Consider the following 18,551-nt stretch of genomic DNA (forward strand, 5'->3'; position numbering starts at 1 on the left):
GTGACCCTCAAATTATTCCTTCTGATATCAAGTCCTTCACCTGAAGTCAGAAGAGCTTCTTAAAAGGCATCAAGGCTTCTCTAATCAGATTGTTTTTCCAGCGTGTGACTCACAGAGGGATCGTTTCTGAGGTCAGCAAAGCAAAGCAAAACCCTGAGCAAAAGGCACCACTAAAGCTGTTGAAGCAGGAGCATCACTTCCTTTGGCGTTCCTGCCTGGAGCATCTGGGAGGTCACAGCCGCTGGCACGGAGGCAGGAGCCACCAAGTGCACCATGCGGGGTCACGGCTCCGTGCCAGGGAGGTGGTGGCAGAGGGCAGGGTGCTGGGGAAGGGAGTCTGCTCTTGCTGACAGAGCTGCAGCAGGTCACGGAGGTTGGGATGTGGGCAGCTGAATACCCCACATTGCTCTTCTCCAGCTCATCTGCTCCAGTGGAAGCTGGGGTGGGAGCCCCTTCCCGGCTGCTCTGGTTTCCTGGGTCTGCTGATGCAGGTGCAGAGAGCCCAGTGCTACACACAGGGCAGGGAAGGGCAGTAAGCAACAGGGTGTCATAGAACCGTCTGCCTGGAGGCTGTCGTGGGCACAATGGTCATGAAGTGACAGTTCCAGCTCTTGGAGAAGTAAATAGGACATCAGCAGAATGGCTCCCTCGGGCTTCCTGAGGCCAGACTTTGAACTGAGCAGGAGTCTGGTTGGCAGAGCCCCTCAGGGGCAGTCCTGGAGGCAAAGGGGTCCCGGATCAGTGGACATGCCTTGAGATGGGAATCCTCAAGGCGCAGAGGCCAGCAGGGCAGAAAGAAGCCAAGCCTGGCTGAGCTTTGCTGAAAGGCTTTGGCTGGAGCTCAGACAAAACAAGAGTTTATAACCTTTGGAAGAAGGGGCAGGAAACTCAGGACCACAGGGGTGTTGTGGGGTTATGCAGGGAGAAAACTAAAAGGGCCAAAGCCCAACTAGAACTTAATACAGTTACTGCTGTAAAATACAATTAAAATGCTTCCATAAATACATTAACAGCAAAGGAAAACTAAGGAAAATCTCCATCTTTCACTGGATGTGGGGTCCATCTCTTCTGCAACAAGCAATAGGACAAGAGGAAATGGCCTCAGGTTGTATCAGGGTTTAGACTGGATATTAGGGAAGATTTCTTAACTGAAAGGGTTGGAACAGGCTGCCCAGGGAAGGGGCTGAGTCACCATCCCTGCAGGGATTTAAGAGATGTGTAGGTGTGTTTGGGGACACGGGTTAGTGGTGGCCTTGGCAGTGCTGGGTTAACGGCTGGACTTGATGGTCTTAAAAGTCTTTTCTACCCTAAACAATTCCATGGTTCTATCTATGTCATCCTTACTCAGAGGGCTCTGTTTGAAACCTGGCACCAGCACACACAGAACATGTTGAATCTTTACTGGTGCCTCTTCAATCTGGTTTGCAAGACATCCTGGAGGATGTGACCTTGGAAGGCAGGCGGAATATTGAACCTGCATAATAAGAGCATCTCCGCATCAGTGGCAGCCTGTTGGGTACAGGGCAGTTAATAAATAATGAGGATGTCAAAGATAACAGCAGGAAAGTCAGAGCAGGCAGCAGCTTTGCAGCCGGCGTTCTGACAGCCGCCTGGCAACGGCCAATTAAGAGGTGCATGCTGGTGCTCAGCCCCACATGGAGCACATCCGGCACCAGTACCAGGCTCTGGTGATGCCAGTACTGGCACTGGGGTCTGGTGATGCCTGTACCAGCACTGGGGCTCTGGTGATGCCAGCACCAGGGCATCCTGCATGTGTGCAGCATGTGGAGGGAGCAGGGAGATGCACAGATCTTCTGGGAGCAAACCCCTGTAAGCAGCAAAAGGTGCCTGGCTATGGGGCTGAAGAGCCAAAGGGCAGCAGGTCGCAGGGATGAGCCATGCTCCCTGGCCAGACAAGAAGAGGTTTGCAGAGGGTGGTGAAGCCTTGCATGGAGCAGAGGAAGGGGATACTGTAAGAGGCACCTGGAGCAGCTTAATGTGGGGCTCACCTGGGTCTTGCAAGAGAGGAGGATGCTCAGGATCCCTGGCCCTGCATCCACCCAGCGCTGGTGCTGCCAGGGCAGCTCCTCAGGGTCACAGTCCCTGCTCATGGGGGTGTTTGGTTCAAGGGTTCAATTATATCATGCCACAACTTAAATATTATAAATCTGATTAAGAGTGAGGTGTAATTGATCTTCTGCTGACTTTCTAACATCTGGTAGAGGGGACTGCTTTCCAAACAGCGAGATCTACACACAAATGATCTTGATTTGAATAAGTATTCCATCCTTGTTTAGCAAATATACCCAGTGTTAATGGGGCTTAATGGTGCCTGTAATTGGTGTCCAAAGTTATTTAAAAGTAAATTTACTAGAAAATAATTAGCAATTTTATAGCTGACTACTTCTCATTTTGTTGATAAAAGTTTTGCAGGGGTTTTTGTCAGATGCCACAATAGGGCTGTGCTGTGAAATGGAGGTTTTCAGACTGGCAGGAAATTGTGCACACAGAATAAGAGACCCCCCCCCCCATCTCTTTGCCCGCAGCCTGCCCCCTCCCTCCTGTTATTATCCACTATCCTTGATGAGCAGTAAGTGAGATGTCTCCTCACTGCTCAGGGATTTGTTCTTTGTGTCCTTGGGAGGTGCAGCCCAAGCTGTGAGGCCAGTGAGGGAAGTTGTCCCCCACCACAGGGGCAATCCTGCTGTCCCCATTGCAGGGACGGTCCTGCTGTCCCCAGCTGGGGCAGCTCTGGGGCTGAGGACAGTGACTGGAGCAGGGTTTGTGCTCACCATGGGTCCCTGACTGCATCCCATGAAGGACAGCTCAGGATGCCTGAGACCCTGTGGGCTGGAGCTGGCCCAGGTGGTCCTGGACCTGGTCCTGGTCCAGGTCCTGGTCCCACTATGGCACGCACCTTCCCCCAGCCCTTCTGGCACCAACAGGGCCGTATCCCATAGGGGGGTTGAGTGGCTGTTCGGGACTGGGCTGGCTGATGATGGGTCACGTCCAGCACCCATCATAGCTCTGCTGCTGGGGTGTTGGTAGAGAAATGGAGCAGAGAAATGCAGCTGCTACAATGTTTTATTGTTTAGTGCTGTGGGGTCAAGTGTTCAGTTTGGGGTTTTCGTTTTGTTCAGGTACAGTGACACTGACAGAGACGCATTTGGGGGAGGCGACAGCACAGCAGTTTGGTTTCAGACAAGACTTCACTCTCCATTTCCAGTCTCTGAACCATAAAGTACCAGCTTTTCCAGAACAATGAATCACCCAGTCCGTGTATAAAATTAAATATAATTTATGCTCTGCTAATTGAAATCAAATACAAAATTCAATTTCCTGTGTATTCTAATGCTGACATTTGAATAGCTTAAAAAAAACGTGTTATTAACCTGACTCTCATTCGCAAGCCACTCTCGGCCAGAGAGAAAATCATTCCCTGTCAATCCCCAGCATCAGCACGGCAGACACGGGGTGTGTGTCAGGGGAGCAGAAGGGGCTGTTGGCACCGTGTCCCACTGGGATGGGGTGCTCAGTGCCCATGGGTGCTCGGTGCCTCCTCCGGGATGGAGGTTGCAGCCAGTATAAAAAATAAACCTCTGAACATATGGCAGAAAGAACGGGAGCAAGGGATGGGCATGGGCAGGCCCAGCACCCCCTGCACCCCCATCACTGTAAACCATACAGTGACCCCTCTTGGGGCTGCAGAGCTCCCTGCTCCAGCAGCAGGACCGAGCCCCAGATGTGACTGTGCTTCATCCCAGCGCAGGATGCTCCGGGTCCAGCCGCACGCTGTGACTTTCCTATTGGGATGCTTCATTGGGATGTAGTTGTCAGACAAAAATGTGGTTTCAGATCTCCTGTCCCTCCAAGTGAAGGGCACGACAGGAAGAGGGACAGTGGCCTGATGGCAGCTGGGGACCAGAGGTTCTTCCCAGGAGAAGCCAGCCTGAGCTGCCCAGGGAGACACAGGGCAGTGCCTGGACCAGACCACACCATGGGGTATGCAGGGAGACCTGCAGGGTGGGGATGGGGCTTCCTGGGGCTCTTCAAGCTCAAGGAGACCTTGCCCAGAGAAGAACTGTTCCTGGTTAATGTGGGCATGGGGGCTGAGGCAGTCCCACTCTGTCCATGAGGTGATGCACAGTGCCACGCTGCAGTCATGTGCAGCCAGCAGCCTGCCAGGCCCTGGCCATGCCATGAGCTGGGGCAGCATTCCCAGGGCCAACCCCCCTCTGCATGGGCAGGTTCTGCTCAGCCAGGATGTCAGGCTGGGAACAGGCAAGGATCTCTGGATACCCCCTGGTGAGGAGCCTGGACACTGGTCCTGGGTCATCCCCTCCCTCGTCCTCCACTGAACACATGGAGCAGCTGCACCGAACTGTGTAAAACAGTTTTCACTCCGGAGCTGATCTGACATTTTAATAACGTGAAATGCTGTAAAATGATTCCTGTTACAGACTTCAGTTTTCAGGTAATAATTTGGGGATTGTGGCTCTGTGAAAAACTGTTGTGTCAGGAGCTGGTTTTAAACCTAATGATGCTAACGGGAGCTGACGTGATGCGAGCAGGGACCTCGCGGTGCCCCTCCAGCAAGGCCCAAGGGCTAAATTGTCCAAATGGCTTCAGCTCTGCCTTTCATCCAATCCAAGGCACCAGCACCACTTCATGGCGTAATGAACCACGCGACAGGCCACAGAACCCAAGCAGGTTCAGCTTGTTACCCAGAAAACAGTGATTTCATTTGGTTAGCTGGCTCAGGAGGGATTTCTTGCCACCTTAATCAAAACTGAGTCTTTGTCCTCCCACAGTGATCGTGCACAGCATCTCTGCTGCTTCCCAACAGGCAGGACCAGCCTCTCACAAGGAGACAGGACTCACACACAGCCCAGGAGGCATCCTCACCACTTGTTAAAACAAAGCAAGCAGCCAACAGTATTGGAGTGCCCTTAGAAACCACCCCTATGAGGGGAGCATTCAGCAGCAGCAGCTCTGCATTTTCCCTGTTGTTCCCTCTCTGTTTTCCCTCAGTGATGGGGATGGGAATAGTGCTGCTGTGTCAGAGTGCTGCTGGCTGCTCTCCACTGGTTCCAGAGTGCAGCACTCACCACATTGCTGGTGGATCCAGATGGGATCCGGGTTTATTCTACGGCTTCTATCAGGACTGCAAATTTGGTTGACTTGGCCATTTCCAGTAGAAAACACACATTTTCTGTGCAGAGCAGTGCTCTCCCTGGGAATCCATCACTCCTCTGTGATTGTGAACTGAAGCTGTGCAAGCCCCTCTGTCACCGACACACAGGAGAGCTCTCATTTTCAAGGTGCAAAGGGCAGTGCCAGAGGCCCCACATCCATCCCTGCCCAGGCTCTGTGCTGGGGATGTCCCCATGGCTCTGAATCCCACCATTCCCACCAGGAACACCTGCCTCCGAACCCCAGAGCAGGGCACAGCACACAGGAGGGGGGTCCTGGGGAGGACCCAGGTCTGATCTCACTGAGCATCCCAGCAAAGAGGAAGGGCTCCCTTCCAGCAGTGGAGATGCACCCATCATTGGAGGAGAATCAGACCGAGGTGTTTTGTGGCACTTGGTAAACACTAGTTTTAGTGCAACAGGAACATCTGGTGCAAATGAAGTTTCTGTACATCGTTCCCCTGCAGCATAACTGGCTTTATTCCTTCCACACATGAACACCAGTGTGCACATGAATGCACGAGCCCAGACTTCAACAGATCTGATGCTGCCCTTTGGGCAAAACTAAAACCCAGGACAGAAGAAATCAAATCTATGGGTTTGACTCCATGTGCTGGGTTTGGGGCCACCCTCCTGCTCAGGCAGCCCCGCAGGAGCTGCTCCTGCCTTGCCTGGCTGCGAGGGGGAACCAGCAGCGCAATGTGGGCACAAAGCATCCCAACACCCCAAGGAGTCCTGCACCCTCTGCCTCCTTCCTCCCACCAGCCCCTGGCTTCTCATGGTCACAGGGGGGAGAGCCCAAGTGCAACCCAAGGTTTGGTGCCACTAAGGTTTCAGGGCTGGAAACATGAGGGGGCTTTGGCAGCAACCCCAACAGCACAAGAACCTTGTGCTCATGATGCTGAGCCTCCAGCCCTGGGTGAGTTTGGGGTCTCTAATGATGATTTACACCTCAAAAGAAAAGAGCATTTTTTGTCCTGATTTTGTGGCTCTACTTATCGCTCTCTTCCTGCTCCCACTGGAAATCCTGGCCTGTCATTTGGTAAAACATGACATTGAAGGGTTTGTAAAACTTGCGCAGTCTGTGGATGACGTCTGGGTCTATTTTGGGGTGAGTTCGACCCTTGGACTTGCCCAAGCACCGGGGAGCACTGCTGTCCTCTGGCTTCTTCAGACAGGGGAACCCCTTGGTTTTATTAAAATAGAAATGTTTCTCTGTCACAATCCTCTTGAGGCCTAAGAAGTCCTGGACCTTGGCCATTTCCCCAGCGGGGTCAGTGATGAGCCTCTCCCCACTGACAAAAAGGATCTGGGAGAGGGGGAAGTACTGGAGCCAGTTCTCCAAGTGCAGGGCATAGATCCCGATGCGGATGGCGCTCCAGGAGGCATCGATCAGCCCCAGGGTCCGGTTCTTGAAGGCCAGCACCTCAAAGGTGGGGATCTCTGGCTTCTTGGAGAGGGTCTGTGTGTAGTCCGAGATGGCGCGGGTGACCGGGTTCCGCACCACCACGATCAGCTTCGTGTCCTTGGCCATGGAATGGATGCGCCTGGGGGCCTCGTTGGTCACGAAGTAGCTGGGGGTCTTCTCCATGGTGATCTGCCCATCCAGCGTCTTGGGCATCACATTCCTGTGCGGAAGCAGAGCAGGGATGTTAGCAAGGGGCTGGGCATGGGGGTACACCTCGTGTCCCTCCTGCCCTGTGCAGCGCTGCTGGGGCTGTCAGGAGCAGGGATGCTTCGTGCCTGTGGGCCCCAGTGACCAAAGCACTTCTGGCTTGGCTTCCTCTTGGACCCTGGACATGGTGGGCACCTGAAGCATTAAATCAGCCTCAGTAACACATTATACAGTCAATTCGCCATAGGCATATGTAGACAAAAGTTAATTGACAATAAACCTGTACAATACCTGTCTGTTCAGCAAGCCATCTGCTTCCATTTGCTCAATTAAGCCTATTCACTTCAGAGCCTTGTACCAGAGTGGTGCAGTTAGGATTACACAAGACCTTTTTGTTATGATGACATGCTTTTAAATGTCTCAGCTAATAAAACTTAATACAGAATAAGATCCCTTGCTTCTAGTACAATAATTAAATTTATTTACTATCTTGTATGTGAGAAAGAATGACTTTTCTTTTATCTCTAATTCACATGCTCTGTCAATAATTAATTGCTGCTGGGTTTTGAGCTTCCTGTGCAAGCACTTTTATTAGCCAAAAGGAATTTGCCTACTGGATAAATTAGCATAGCAAGACTTTCCTGGATAGCGTATTACCATAGTGTAAAATGAAACTGCGGCGAGATAGCATTTATATCTAAGAAAATGAAGAGGTAAATGCTCATCCCTGCTGCCCCCAGTTAAAGTTTATCATAGCAAGCAGGAAGGTATTAAGTGATGTCCCTGGCAAGAGCATTAGAGCCTCTTTCACACCTCCTCAGGGTGCTGGAGATGCTGGAGAGCTGTGCCAGGAGCCAAACTCCAGCTTTGCGTGTGCCATGGCCATGCACTGACTGCTTCTTAACTGAGTTATAGCAGTATTTTTATCTTGAGCTCTCCAAGGGCTCCTGCATAGGCACATCCCCACAGCCCCTGTTTGTTTAACCCGTTGTTGGCTGGTTTGCCCTGCAGATGGGGTGCCTGGGAGGCAGGAGGAGGAGCGGTGTCAGTGCTCCGGGAAGCACTGGTAGCACTGGCCAGGTTTCCTGCAGCAGACACAGAGGATGGTGATGCTCGGGGTCTTACAGGATTATCCCTTCACATTGCAACTATTTTTAGTACAAACATACGGTGAGGGAACAATGTGAATAGGCTGGAAATGGTTCTGTAAGAGCACCTTGGGCACCGGTGGCTGCGGTGATGCTGACGTCAAACCACCGAGCCCCAGGAAACAGCCATTTCAGGAATTACACAGCTCGAGTGAGGCCAGGCCCAGCTGGGTCTGACTGCCAGCCCAGCCTCCTGTGTGTGACTGCTGCCCAGCCCAAGGGAAGGGGCTTGGTGCTGCCATAGGGCTGCTCGTGCCATCAGTGTTCTGGAGTGACGATGCCAGCAGGGTCCTGGCATCCGCAGTCACCTCTTCCCTGCTAAAATACCTCTCTCTGGGTGCTGGCAATGGGGCTGTGCTGGGAGCAGGGCTGCAGGGCTCCAGCTCACCCCTTCCAGCACATCCAGGCCCTCCAGCACTGTGTCCCACCGGAGCTGCCCTCTGGCAGTGGTGGTGGGTGTCTGTGCTCCGGGTGAGCAGTGCCACAGCCTGAGCCCCAGTCCTGCCCCAGTTTGCAGCCAGGACAGTGGGAGCGGTGGGGAGCAGCAGTCAGTGCCTGCGGCTGTCCTTGGGGCTGGAGAACATGTGGAGGAGTGAGGCAGAGAACCGAGGCCAGGGAATAAAGATGCTTCTAATCCAGTGACTTTGCCCAGGGCACTCTGAGAACAGGTTTCTATTGAACCATTAATTACCAAAATCAATGTGTTCCTTGCTCCACAAAATAGTTATTTTATCATCAGTTATAGCTAGCAATTTGTATGCATTTCCTTCTGAACGGGTTCTATATCAAGCTGCAGACCACACTTCATGTTGCTGCTTGCTGTCCTGTGCTAACAGCCAGAGCACATCCTTAGTGCCAGCGCTACCAATCTGCAGGGACACAGATACCACATCCGAGTAGTGGCTGGGGGTTTTCTGGCCAGGTGCCTGTCCTTGACACTCGTCAGTAATGGCAGCTCCTCAGGAAAGAGCAAGGATCTCTCAGTCTCAGTGGATTACTTTGCCTGTGCTCCTCTCCTCCCGATTCCTGTCACTGAAGATTTAATGAAGTTCCAAAGCAGAAAGTGTTAACATTGCTTCCCAGTCTCTGTAGTTAGTGGCAATTCTAGATGAAGTTAACAGGCACATTAACATGCACAAAGGTGTCCAGTCCCGCCAGACCCGTCTCTGCTCGAAGACATCAAGCAGCAACAGGGTCCATTAATTCATCCTGCAGGGCTCAGGCAGTGTTTCTCCTTTGTGCTCTGTATTCACTGCTGGCCTGCTCTGCAAGGATGGGAGAATAGAGCTTTCCGCCTTCTCTCTTTACCCCAATCTTCATTTTACAGCACAGTAAAGCCTGACAGGGCTGGATCAGCTCTGATGCTCCCTTTGCTAACAGGAATACTGAAGGTCTGGGTTCACAGCAGGTTCTTCCAGACCAGAGGCATGTTTGATGGTGAGCTGATAATGGGGTGAAACTCTGGGCACCTGAGGCTGTGCCTACTGCTGCTGCTGGAAGCTTGGATCAGCACCGTGACACAGGGGGGTCGAATGGGTGCAGGGGGATCACCTGTGGCAGGTGGCACTGTGGGGAATGGGAAGAGGCAGCTCTGATCTGCAGGATTAGGAGTGAGGGACTCCCAGATGAGAGGGCTCAAGGGGACTGGGGCTGTCACCAGCTCTGATCCTCTGCATGGCACAGGCAGCTCTGCCCCAGCCCCACAGCGCTGCCTCCTGAACCAGTCTGGCCGCAGCCACTGCCCGATGGGTGTCTGTAACACACCCTTGAGCCTGGTCTCTCTCCCAGCTGACAAGATGCTGCTCCTCAAGTGTGTGCCTGTGGGCTCTGAAACTAAAAGCTCAGAGCAAACGGGGACTGGCTGGACCCTGCCCCTTGTGCCCATGCTCTAGCTGTGCAATCAGAGGGTGTTACTGGTGGCATTTGTGCTTCATTTGCTCCTACTACCCCTGACCAGCACCTCCATGGCACTGTTGGTGCCCCAAGATGTGGTACTTTACTTACACAGTCCTTCATTTGCTCTGCATCATGGACTGTGTCTGTGGTCTCTGAGGTTTTAGATGACAAAGCTTCAAAAGAGATTAAATCACTCAGAGTTCAGAGGCAGATCTGTTCTCTCCTCACCCCTGCTGCTGCTCCAGCCCATCCCAGCACTGGCCAGGGGTGGTGACAGGACCAGGGTCCTGTCCTGCAGCACTGCCGTGCTCCAGCTGCCCCTTCACAGGCACTCTGTAAACAAGGGTTTTGTTCCCCTCTGCTCTGTGGTCAGGGCAAGATGATTGTATTGTCTTTAATATTGTACTTACTGAGTTTTGACTTTAAATTATGGGTTCAATAAACTATTTCAAACAAAGCCCCAAACGTCTCAGCCCTTTCCCTGTAGTGGTAACGCTTCAGACCAGACACTGGCAGCAAGTTGTAGTGGCTGATGCTGAAGTATAAAACAAACACACCAGGGGTTTATAAAAGAAGCACGAACAAACTATTAATTACAACAGCCCCTTCAGATGATGTTATCACAACAAACAGGAGCCAAGGAATTGCAGAGCTAATAACCTGAAAGTGTTGCCACATTTACAGACCCCGTTTAACTCCATGCACAATAAAGACAAATGGATAGAGAGGTTGGCACTGAGGAGAGACAGCAGGGAAGGAGCGATCAAGGAAAAGACAAGGAAAAGCAAATTCAGCTCTTGCTGCACAGTTTTAAGGATAACACCGGGAGCTGCAATGTGTCCTCGAGACACCCCATGCCCTGCAGAGCACCACAACTGCTGCGGCTCTGGGATACGCATGCAGAAAAGCTCTGCCCTGTTTCAGAGTTACTTTTATGTGCTGCCTTTCCTGGGCAGGCACATGGGTGCCTTGCTGAGCTCCCACCAGGCACTGGCAGCTGGAGCCTATCAGCACCAAGAGCCAGTAAGCCCCACACACATCCTGCTGCATTCACCCATCCCACTGCACACATCCTGCTGCATCCATCCTGCCACGTGCACCCATCCCACTGCACACATCCTGCTGCACGTGAACCTCCCACCACACGCACCCATCCTGCTGCACACAGTAGCTGTTGCCAAGTGCACAGCAGAGAACAATGCATGGCATCACCAGCTCCTGCTGCTGAGGGTAACAAGGGTGTTAAACCTGGAGTGGCCGAGATCCTGGAAGGGCAGGAATGCTCCTCAGAGCAGTTAACCTTCACAGAGCTGCTCACATGTGCTCCAAGCACTGCTGCAGGATGCAGTGCTCCTATTGCTCTGCTCTGGTGGCTGCTGCAGAGCAGTGGCAGTGCTGGGACAACACTCTGCTCCTCGAGGGGACTCCATAGCTTATTGGACACACTTTGGCTTTTCTTGCAGCATTTCTTTCCCTTCTGATGCTAGGCTGGTTGGTGAAGAGGCATGGACATGCTGCTGACCATGCCTGATGCACCTCTGCAGAGCAGCGATGGAATGGGACACATCTGCTCATGGCTCTGCTCTGGTCTCTACTTACATCCCACCCTCCTCCATCACCTCCCACTTGAAAAAAGGGGACAATGGCAACATCGGGTGCTTGTGTGGGCTTTTGGTATTTCACCCTTTCCTGTTCATCCCCTGGTGCTGAGTTGGAGCAGAGCAGGCCCAGGCTGGAGTCCTGTGTGCCCCAGCTCCTGCAGCAGGATGAGGACTCAGTGCTTTGGCACGTACGAGCAACCCCACAGCTCCCAGCCTCCTCTGGCTGGTGGCAAAGGCCAGCTCGGAGCGCTCATTGGGAGAAGTGCTGCAGTAATTGTTGTTAACCATCGGCTTCAGAAAAGCTCTTTATTTTCAAAGGATACACTTTATAAATCTGTGAATTTGCATGTTGCCAAAATCCCCTTGTGCTTTATTTAAATCCAGATTATCTTGTTTATTCCTTCAGTCACAGCTGTCATTTATCTCTGTGTAGGCAGCCTGCTCACGGTGCTGCAGGTTCCCTGCAATCCCACTCTAAAGGAGCCTTTGTTGGCTGCATTTTCATCTTCTCCACAAGAGAAAGAAGTTCTCAGCAACTCCCAGGGCCGGGAGGAGCGGAGGAGGACTCTGGTTTGCACAACTGCTGCCCCAAAGAGGCGATGCCCAAGCACTGAGTGTCACTGCCCATGGAGCTCGGCTCCGCTCCACAGGGTGGAGCAAACATCTGCTTTTGTCTTCCGAGAAGGCAAACATGAAGTCATTTTCCCTTTTATTATTAACACATTCCAGTGGAGCTGCTCGAGCTGTCAGCTGTGACCTGCCAGTAATTCAGCAGCCGTGGGATGCTGAAGGGGAGAGTGGCATTGGAGCCACACGCTGCAGCGCGCATTAAAAGCAGAACCTATTTGCTGTAAGCCCCCAAGTCAAATCTCTTGTTGAATTTGCTCAAACATAAATTTACGGCTGAATTTACATAGGTTTAATGTTTTATAATCTTTCTGCTCTGTGAATCTATATTCAACACTGAGTGCATTAGCTTAGAAATATTGTGCTTAACGCTGAAAATAATTCTAATCTCTCCAAAGTCCAATCCTTTGCACATCGCTAAACCGCAGAATCCAATCCCTTCTAATAACACACAAAACTTGCATCTGTCGCTGCCTAATAGATTCATACTGCTCTAATTCAAACGGCTCACACATGTCTGTTAAAAATCATTAAACAAATTGTAAAGCACTTGCAGAAAAGCGGGTGCCAGATCAGACCGGGGCTAAAGCAAAACAAATCTCCCCCCGGGGACTTACTGGGAGAGTGTGGTGGTTTGGAAGCTGGTGGCTGTGGGAGAGGGGATGAACCACCCTCCTCTGCGCCTTGAGCTCTACTCTTGCAGGAGTTAATACCTCAGATTGAGGACTCTTGGTTTCCATCACCAGCACCAGCAGCTTTCCCCACCCCCAAAGGTTGCAAAACCATTTGGTGCCTGTGCAGAACACTCTCATGAGAGGTAGGTTGAGATCCAAGGGCACTGCCTTGCTCCATGCCAGCCACATCCCTGCTGAGCTCCTCCCATGCAGGACTCAGCAGCTCAGGACCCTGCAGCCAGGGCAGGAGCAGCCCCAGCTCTCACTGCAGACAGGGAATAAGGATCAGCCAGGGCTTGGGAGCATCTCACTACCCTGTAGCAGGGCCAAGCATGGGGCTGCACTGCCCTTTGGGGCCGCAGGGTCCCTCCAGGGCTGCCTGGACCATCCCTGGACAGTAGCATCAGGATGGATGGAGAAGGGCTGTGTTGCCATACCAACGCAGGTGCTAACAGTTCTGACTAACTGCAGGCTGATCTGATCCCAACGGAAGCATCGAGTTGCTATGGTAACCGAGATGCCAAATTAGAGATGGTGCCAATAGCAAAGTTATCCAAACAGAGGCAAGTGTGTGCAGCAGGGGCCTGGCCCCAGCCCTGCTGGGGCTGCTCCTGGGCAGATGCACAGCTTGGGACACTGCGGAACCTTGTCTGCATCCCAGGACTTCCATTGCATGGGGCTCCCCTGCTCCTCCACCCCTGCTTCCCTCACAGACATGGCCAGAGGGGTCTGTGCCTCTCACTGCAACACATCCCAGCAGGGCTTCCACCTGGAGGAAGGATGCCGCCCACGAGCATCATCTGAGCTGCTCTCCCAGACACTGAGGAAAATGCCCTTGGAGCACAGTCTGTTTCTAATGTGATTTTTCATCATCTCACCCAGTCTGGAGCCCAACAATGATGGTGAAAGGGATTCTGTGTCTCCACAGAATGCAAAATCTTTAACAGCGCATTGGCATGTTTTTAGGTTGGCCTGGATAAGAAGTTGCTCCTGAGAGCCCACTATTGATTCTGTCAGGGATTCAAAGGTTTTATAGGCATCGCTCAGGATCTCTTTAGTACTTGTACCTTCTTAATGGCTCTCATTGCCAACAGGACTGAAAGCATCCCCCTGCTCACTGGAAAGCAGCTGAATCCATGCCAGGAGACAGAGCTACTGCCACTGGAGTGTGTCCACCCTCCACAGCCAGCAGGAGAGTGCTCCAGCAGCCCTGGGCATGGAACACGTCCATGGTTCCTCTGGTGGAGGTGGAGGAGATACCAGGGCTAGGGACCGAGGTGAACCTCACTCAGGAAGGCTCCTCTCCTCCTACCACTCTGCAGCTAAATCAGTGGGCAGGTGGCTGAGTAGCAGACAAAAATATAAATATGCTCTGATTTCACTGGGACCATCTGGCTCATGCATGATAGGCTGGTAAGGATGCTATAATCATGGAGCACAGAACTAAGCTGATCCATTAAAGTCTTTTAGCTGAAGCAACTATGGAACCTGTATTAATCCAGCAATGCTTTGTGAACAAACATCACAAGGTTAGATCCATTCAGTTGCAATTAAAAATAACCCTGGCTGTTCAGGCTGGCTTGGATAGCTATTACAGCACTATGCTCTCCAAAGGCTCTCACGTATATAGAGTGTTGATGCTCACACAATGCAATCTGAAATTATGATCTTAATGCTAAATCTTGCTTTCTTCTGTTCTTTCCTCAAGTGGATCTCCTCTGGGATATGGCTGCTGCCTTGTGCTGAAATCCCTTTGCCCATCTGACTGCACAGCACACACACAAATTGGAGTGTCTCAGATTAGACAGTGCTGATGCAGTTTTACTGCCTTCTTAATGGGGGTGCCCTTAACCACCCCCTTCCTGCCCAGCAGCCATGGTGAATGCACAGGGCTTGCTCACTGCCCTGGCCTGGCCTAGCAGCTCTCCTAGGAGCAGCCCCCGAGCTCTGCAAGCTCCTGGCACAGCTGGAGGCACTCAGCACATCTGCATTGGCACACATCACCTGAGGGGCTCACAGCCATGGCCCGCAGCATCGCTTGGCTTTGGCTGTGCAAAGCCATCTCAGTGCCGAGGATGAAGACGTGTGTTCAGTGTCACATTGTTCTACTGGGGATAAATTTGGCTCAGACTCTCCAATTTTAGTGTATGATTTATTGCTGGTCAGTGCTGAGCCATGAAACAGCTTGTGAAAGAGGCTGGAAATGCCTGTTCCTAACCCCACTGCAGTCAACACTGTTTTGACTAAGCCTCACTACTGTTCTCTACAGCAGCACTGTGATCCTATTCTCTGGGAATCTCTCAGTGTCATCTCCCAGGTTTAATTGCTGTATTAATCACAGTTACAGCTAAGCAGCACTAGTGAGTGCCCTGCCTCGCACACGCTGGAACAGGGACTCCCTGGCAGAGCCTGCCTTCTCTGATCGAGGATGTGCAAGTCAAAGAAGCCTGTTCTAAGACCAGGCTTCCCTTCAGCGTGTGGGTACAAGTCCCTTGAGTGAGCTCATTCATTTTGCACTGTCACAGGAGAAAGGAAAAGGGCTGGATGTGTGTGACTGTGTGTAAATCCTAGGGCTGAGCAAGCAGCCCACCCACCCCAAGGACTGTGTAAACCACATGGAGCTCCACACTCGAGACAGGTCTTACAGAAGTTCAGGCAGTTTGGGGAGCAAACAGCAGGTATTTAATGAGCAAATACAAACTCACTGAAAAACTGGGGTGTCCTAATAGCTGGGTCTCAGTCACAGGCAGCTCACTCTGCAAAGCAGGTCCTCCCAAGCCTGGGGATGCTCCTGTTCCTCCCAGCACACCCACAGGTAAAAGAGGCATCATGTATGTATATGGAATGCTGACACGTGTTGGATGGTGCCTGCAGGACACAAGGCTTCTCCAGACCAGCAGGCCCAGAGCACCTTCTGGCAGCAGCCCCTAGCAGAGCATCCATTCCCACTCCCTTGGGAAGAGCTTTTCCCAAGGAGGAGCTGGCTTCAGACATGCACCAGGCAGGGCCTCTGCCCTGAGCACACCAGTGCAAGTGCCCAGCATCCCTGCAGAAGTGCTGCCATGCAGCGCTGCCAACCCCTGCTGGTTGCTAAGTAGTACCTGTGGAAGTCTCAGGACTGTTAATAATACATGCCATTGATGCTGCAGGCTGTGGTTCCTGGAAAAGCCAGTTTGATATGGAAAAGATACAGCTGAGGAAGGGTGTTACAAACAGTCCAGTCCACTTTAAATACTGATTCGACTCAACTGGGTGGTTCAAACCATTCCTGTTTCCCAAAGACGGTCCCATCCTGAGAAGGAACACCATGAAACTAGACTATTAGAATGTATTAGTCTGGAGCTCCACATCATGAGGAGTTCTTTTTCATCTCCTGGAGAATTTACTTCTAGCAGGAAAAACACCCTGACAATAATGGCTGCCTAAGTGAAAGCTCTGCTGCTGTATCATGCTAAAAGCTTTTCAGGGAAAAACAGTAAATAAATTCCACTCTTCAGATGTATCTGGATGTTATCCTAACACAGTGCCAGAGTAATAGGTGAGCCATCAACAGCTAAAAGGCTGGGAATTGTTATGGAGGGACAACAGAGGAGCGTTACCTGCAGAATAGTTGAATAACAGAAGTAATTGTGCACATCCCAGTGCTGACTCCTCACACCTCTGGCAGCCAGGAAAAAGAGATGGACTCTCACCCCAGTGGCACACAAAGGTCTGAGACAAAACCATCGGTCCCAGCTGGGCAGGGGCCAGCAGCCAGCCCTGAGCTCAGCCCTTCTGCAGCTTCAAACCCTCATGAGTCCTTGTTCAAATTCAGCTCTAGACAAGATGGGTCCATGCAGGGCCACTGGTGCCATGGACAGAGTGGCTGAATGCAGAGGGACAGGGACAAGGAGGACGGGATCCCATAGAGAGGGGATAGCAGATGCTGGAGGCAGCAAAGCCAGTCCCACATACACAGCAGGTGGGCAGATCTTCCCAATGGCACCAACATCACACTTTTTAACTGCAGTGGGGTAGGTCTGCATCCTGGGGCCCAGCACTTGCCCTGGGCAGAGCTCCATTGCCCTCCCTCGCCATCACCAGGCAGTGGAGAACAGCACTGCCCTGTCCCCCTTCACTGCCTCTTCCCTGCAGCTCCTGATGTGTCCCACTCGGTGCCATAGCCACCCTGGCTGTGTCAGCTCCCAGAGCAACCTGGAGGTACTGGGAGGGGTCACTGCACCACACCTTGGTCCCAGCCTCAGATGAGCCCCACAGCAGCCAAGGCAAACCCCAAGTGACTGTCAAGCACCGCACAGGTCTGAGACTCCCTTTCCCCACCCGGAGCTGCTCTTCACTGCCGAGGGCACAGCTATTTATTATTGCCTTCTGCCGATTATTTTGGGGTTTAAGTTCATTTATTATGTATGCAAAAATGGTAATACACTGGCATCTGAATGTCTTTTAGGCATACAATATCCTTATTATTCAAAATGTTTTTTCCTCCATAATTGAATGGTTTACCTTATTATTACTTTATGTTAATGACCCAGCATTTCCATTTTTCTATAGGATGCTTAATTGTAAGCAAAGTGCAATCAGAATCAGAGATGCCATCTGTAATTGACAGCATCATAATAACAGCGAGCATCGCAGGAACAAAGTACCAAAATAAACAGCAGCTGAGAAAGGAGCCTCTGAAAACACCAGGGAAGCTGGTTCAGGACAGAGCCCGGCCATGCAGGATCCTCACCCTCAGCAGTGACAGGTTGGGCATTAACACAGATCGAGTGCTATTTATATCAGTTTGTACATTTAATCAGTTTTTTTGCAGTTTTCAGCGAGATGTGAACTATATCCCTGTCCAAGGCATTTGGTTCAAATCAGCTGAGACAGAGAATAATCAAGATTTATGATTCTCATTCTGACTTGGATCACACAGTCAGTGCAATCGGTACAGCAGAGCTTCCTCTGCGAGCCCAACTGACATCCCTTCACTCTCCCTCGCAGCAGTGATTTAACGTCCATCTCGGAAGCTGTCAGAAGCTGCTGCAGCTCCAGATAACGGCAGCTCCAGGCTTCTCCCCTCTCCCCTCCACCCACTCCCATCCCACCCAGCCAGGGGCTGCTTGGCAGGAATCAATAAAATAGCAATTGCCAAATAAAGGGGATTTCATCTTGTTTTACCTCTCAGTACCGCTCAGGGCAGCCAGAAGCTGTAGCCTGTGGGGTGTCTAACCTTTCCTACATGGAGCATCCTTGCTTGGGGAACAGTACTGCAGATCCTGCACAGGCCTCCAGTGCCCACCTCATCTGCCCCACTGCGAGTGGAAGGGGCTGGGGATGGAGCGAGTCCTGGGTCTGCAGCAGAGAAGGGCCCGGGCATGGTTCAGGAGGCAGCTTCCAGCAGCAGACAGGGGTGTCAGTGCTTGCAGCAGACAGTGGTGTCAGTGCTTGCAGCAGACAGTGGTGTCAGTGCTAGCAGCAGACAGGGGTGTCAGTGCTTGCAGCAGACAGCTCTATCCCCAGGGCTCAGCGCCGGTGCAGGGAGCTGGAGATGGGCTCTCCAAGACCTCAGCTGGGGAGCAAATGTTTAGATACAAATTAAATGATCCAGAAGCAGCTCTATTAAGAGCAGCAGGTGATGGGAGCACAGTGGTGGTGCGGCTGCTTCCAAGCCGCTTGCAGGCAGCCATGCCATGCACTGCAGGCTAGCTGTGCTGTGCTGGCCTCGGCTCCTGGGATGCTGCAACGGGCTCTTCCCTGGGCATCTGCTCCTGTCAGTGCAGGATGAACACGAGCCCAGGCCAGGCTCAGTG

General features: G+C 52.0%; 1 protein-coding gene across 1 annotated transcript in view; it reads right to left on the reverse strand.

Annotated features, from left to right (window-relative positions):
- Positions 1-3,743: 3,743 nt before the first annotated feature.
- HS3ST4 (heparan sulfate-glucosamine 3-sulfotransferase 4) overlaps positions 3,744-18,551 on the reverse strand; it is a 57,371-nt gene continuing 42,563 nt past the window's right edge. The window contains exon 2 of the mRNA XM_034065826.1: positions 3,744-6,820. Coding sequence (XP_033921717.1) covers positions 6,184-6,820 — 637 coding nt within the window. The 3' untranslated portion in view covers positions 3,744-6,183. The remainder of the gene's footprint in view (positions 6,821-18,551) is intronic.

The sequence above is a fragment of the Melopsittacus undulatus genome, chromosome 8 (genome assembly GCF_012275295.1).
Source record: "Melopsittacus undulatus isolate bMelUnd1 chromosome 8, bMelUnd1.mat.Z, whole genome shotgun sequence".
In the NCBI taxonomy this organism is placed as follows: Eukaryota; Metazoa; Chordata; class Aves; order Psittaciformes; family Psittaculidae; genus Melopsittacus; species Melopsittacus undulatus.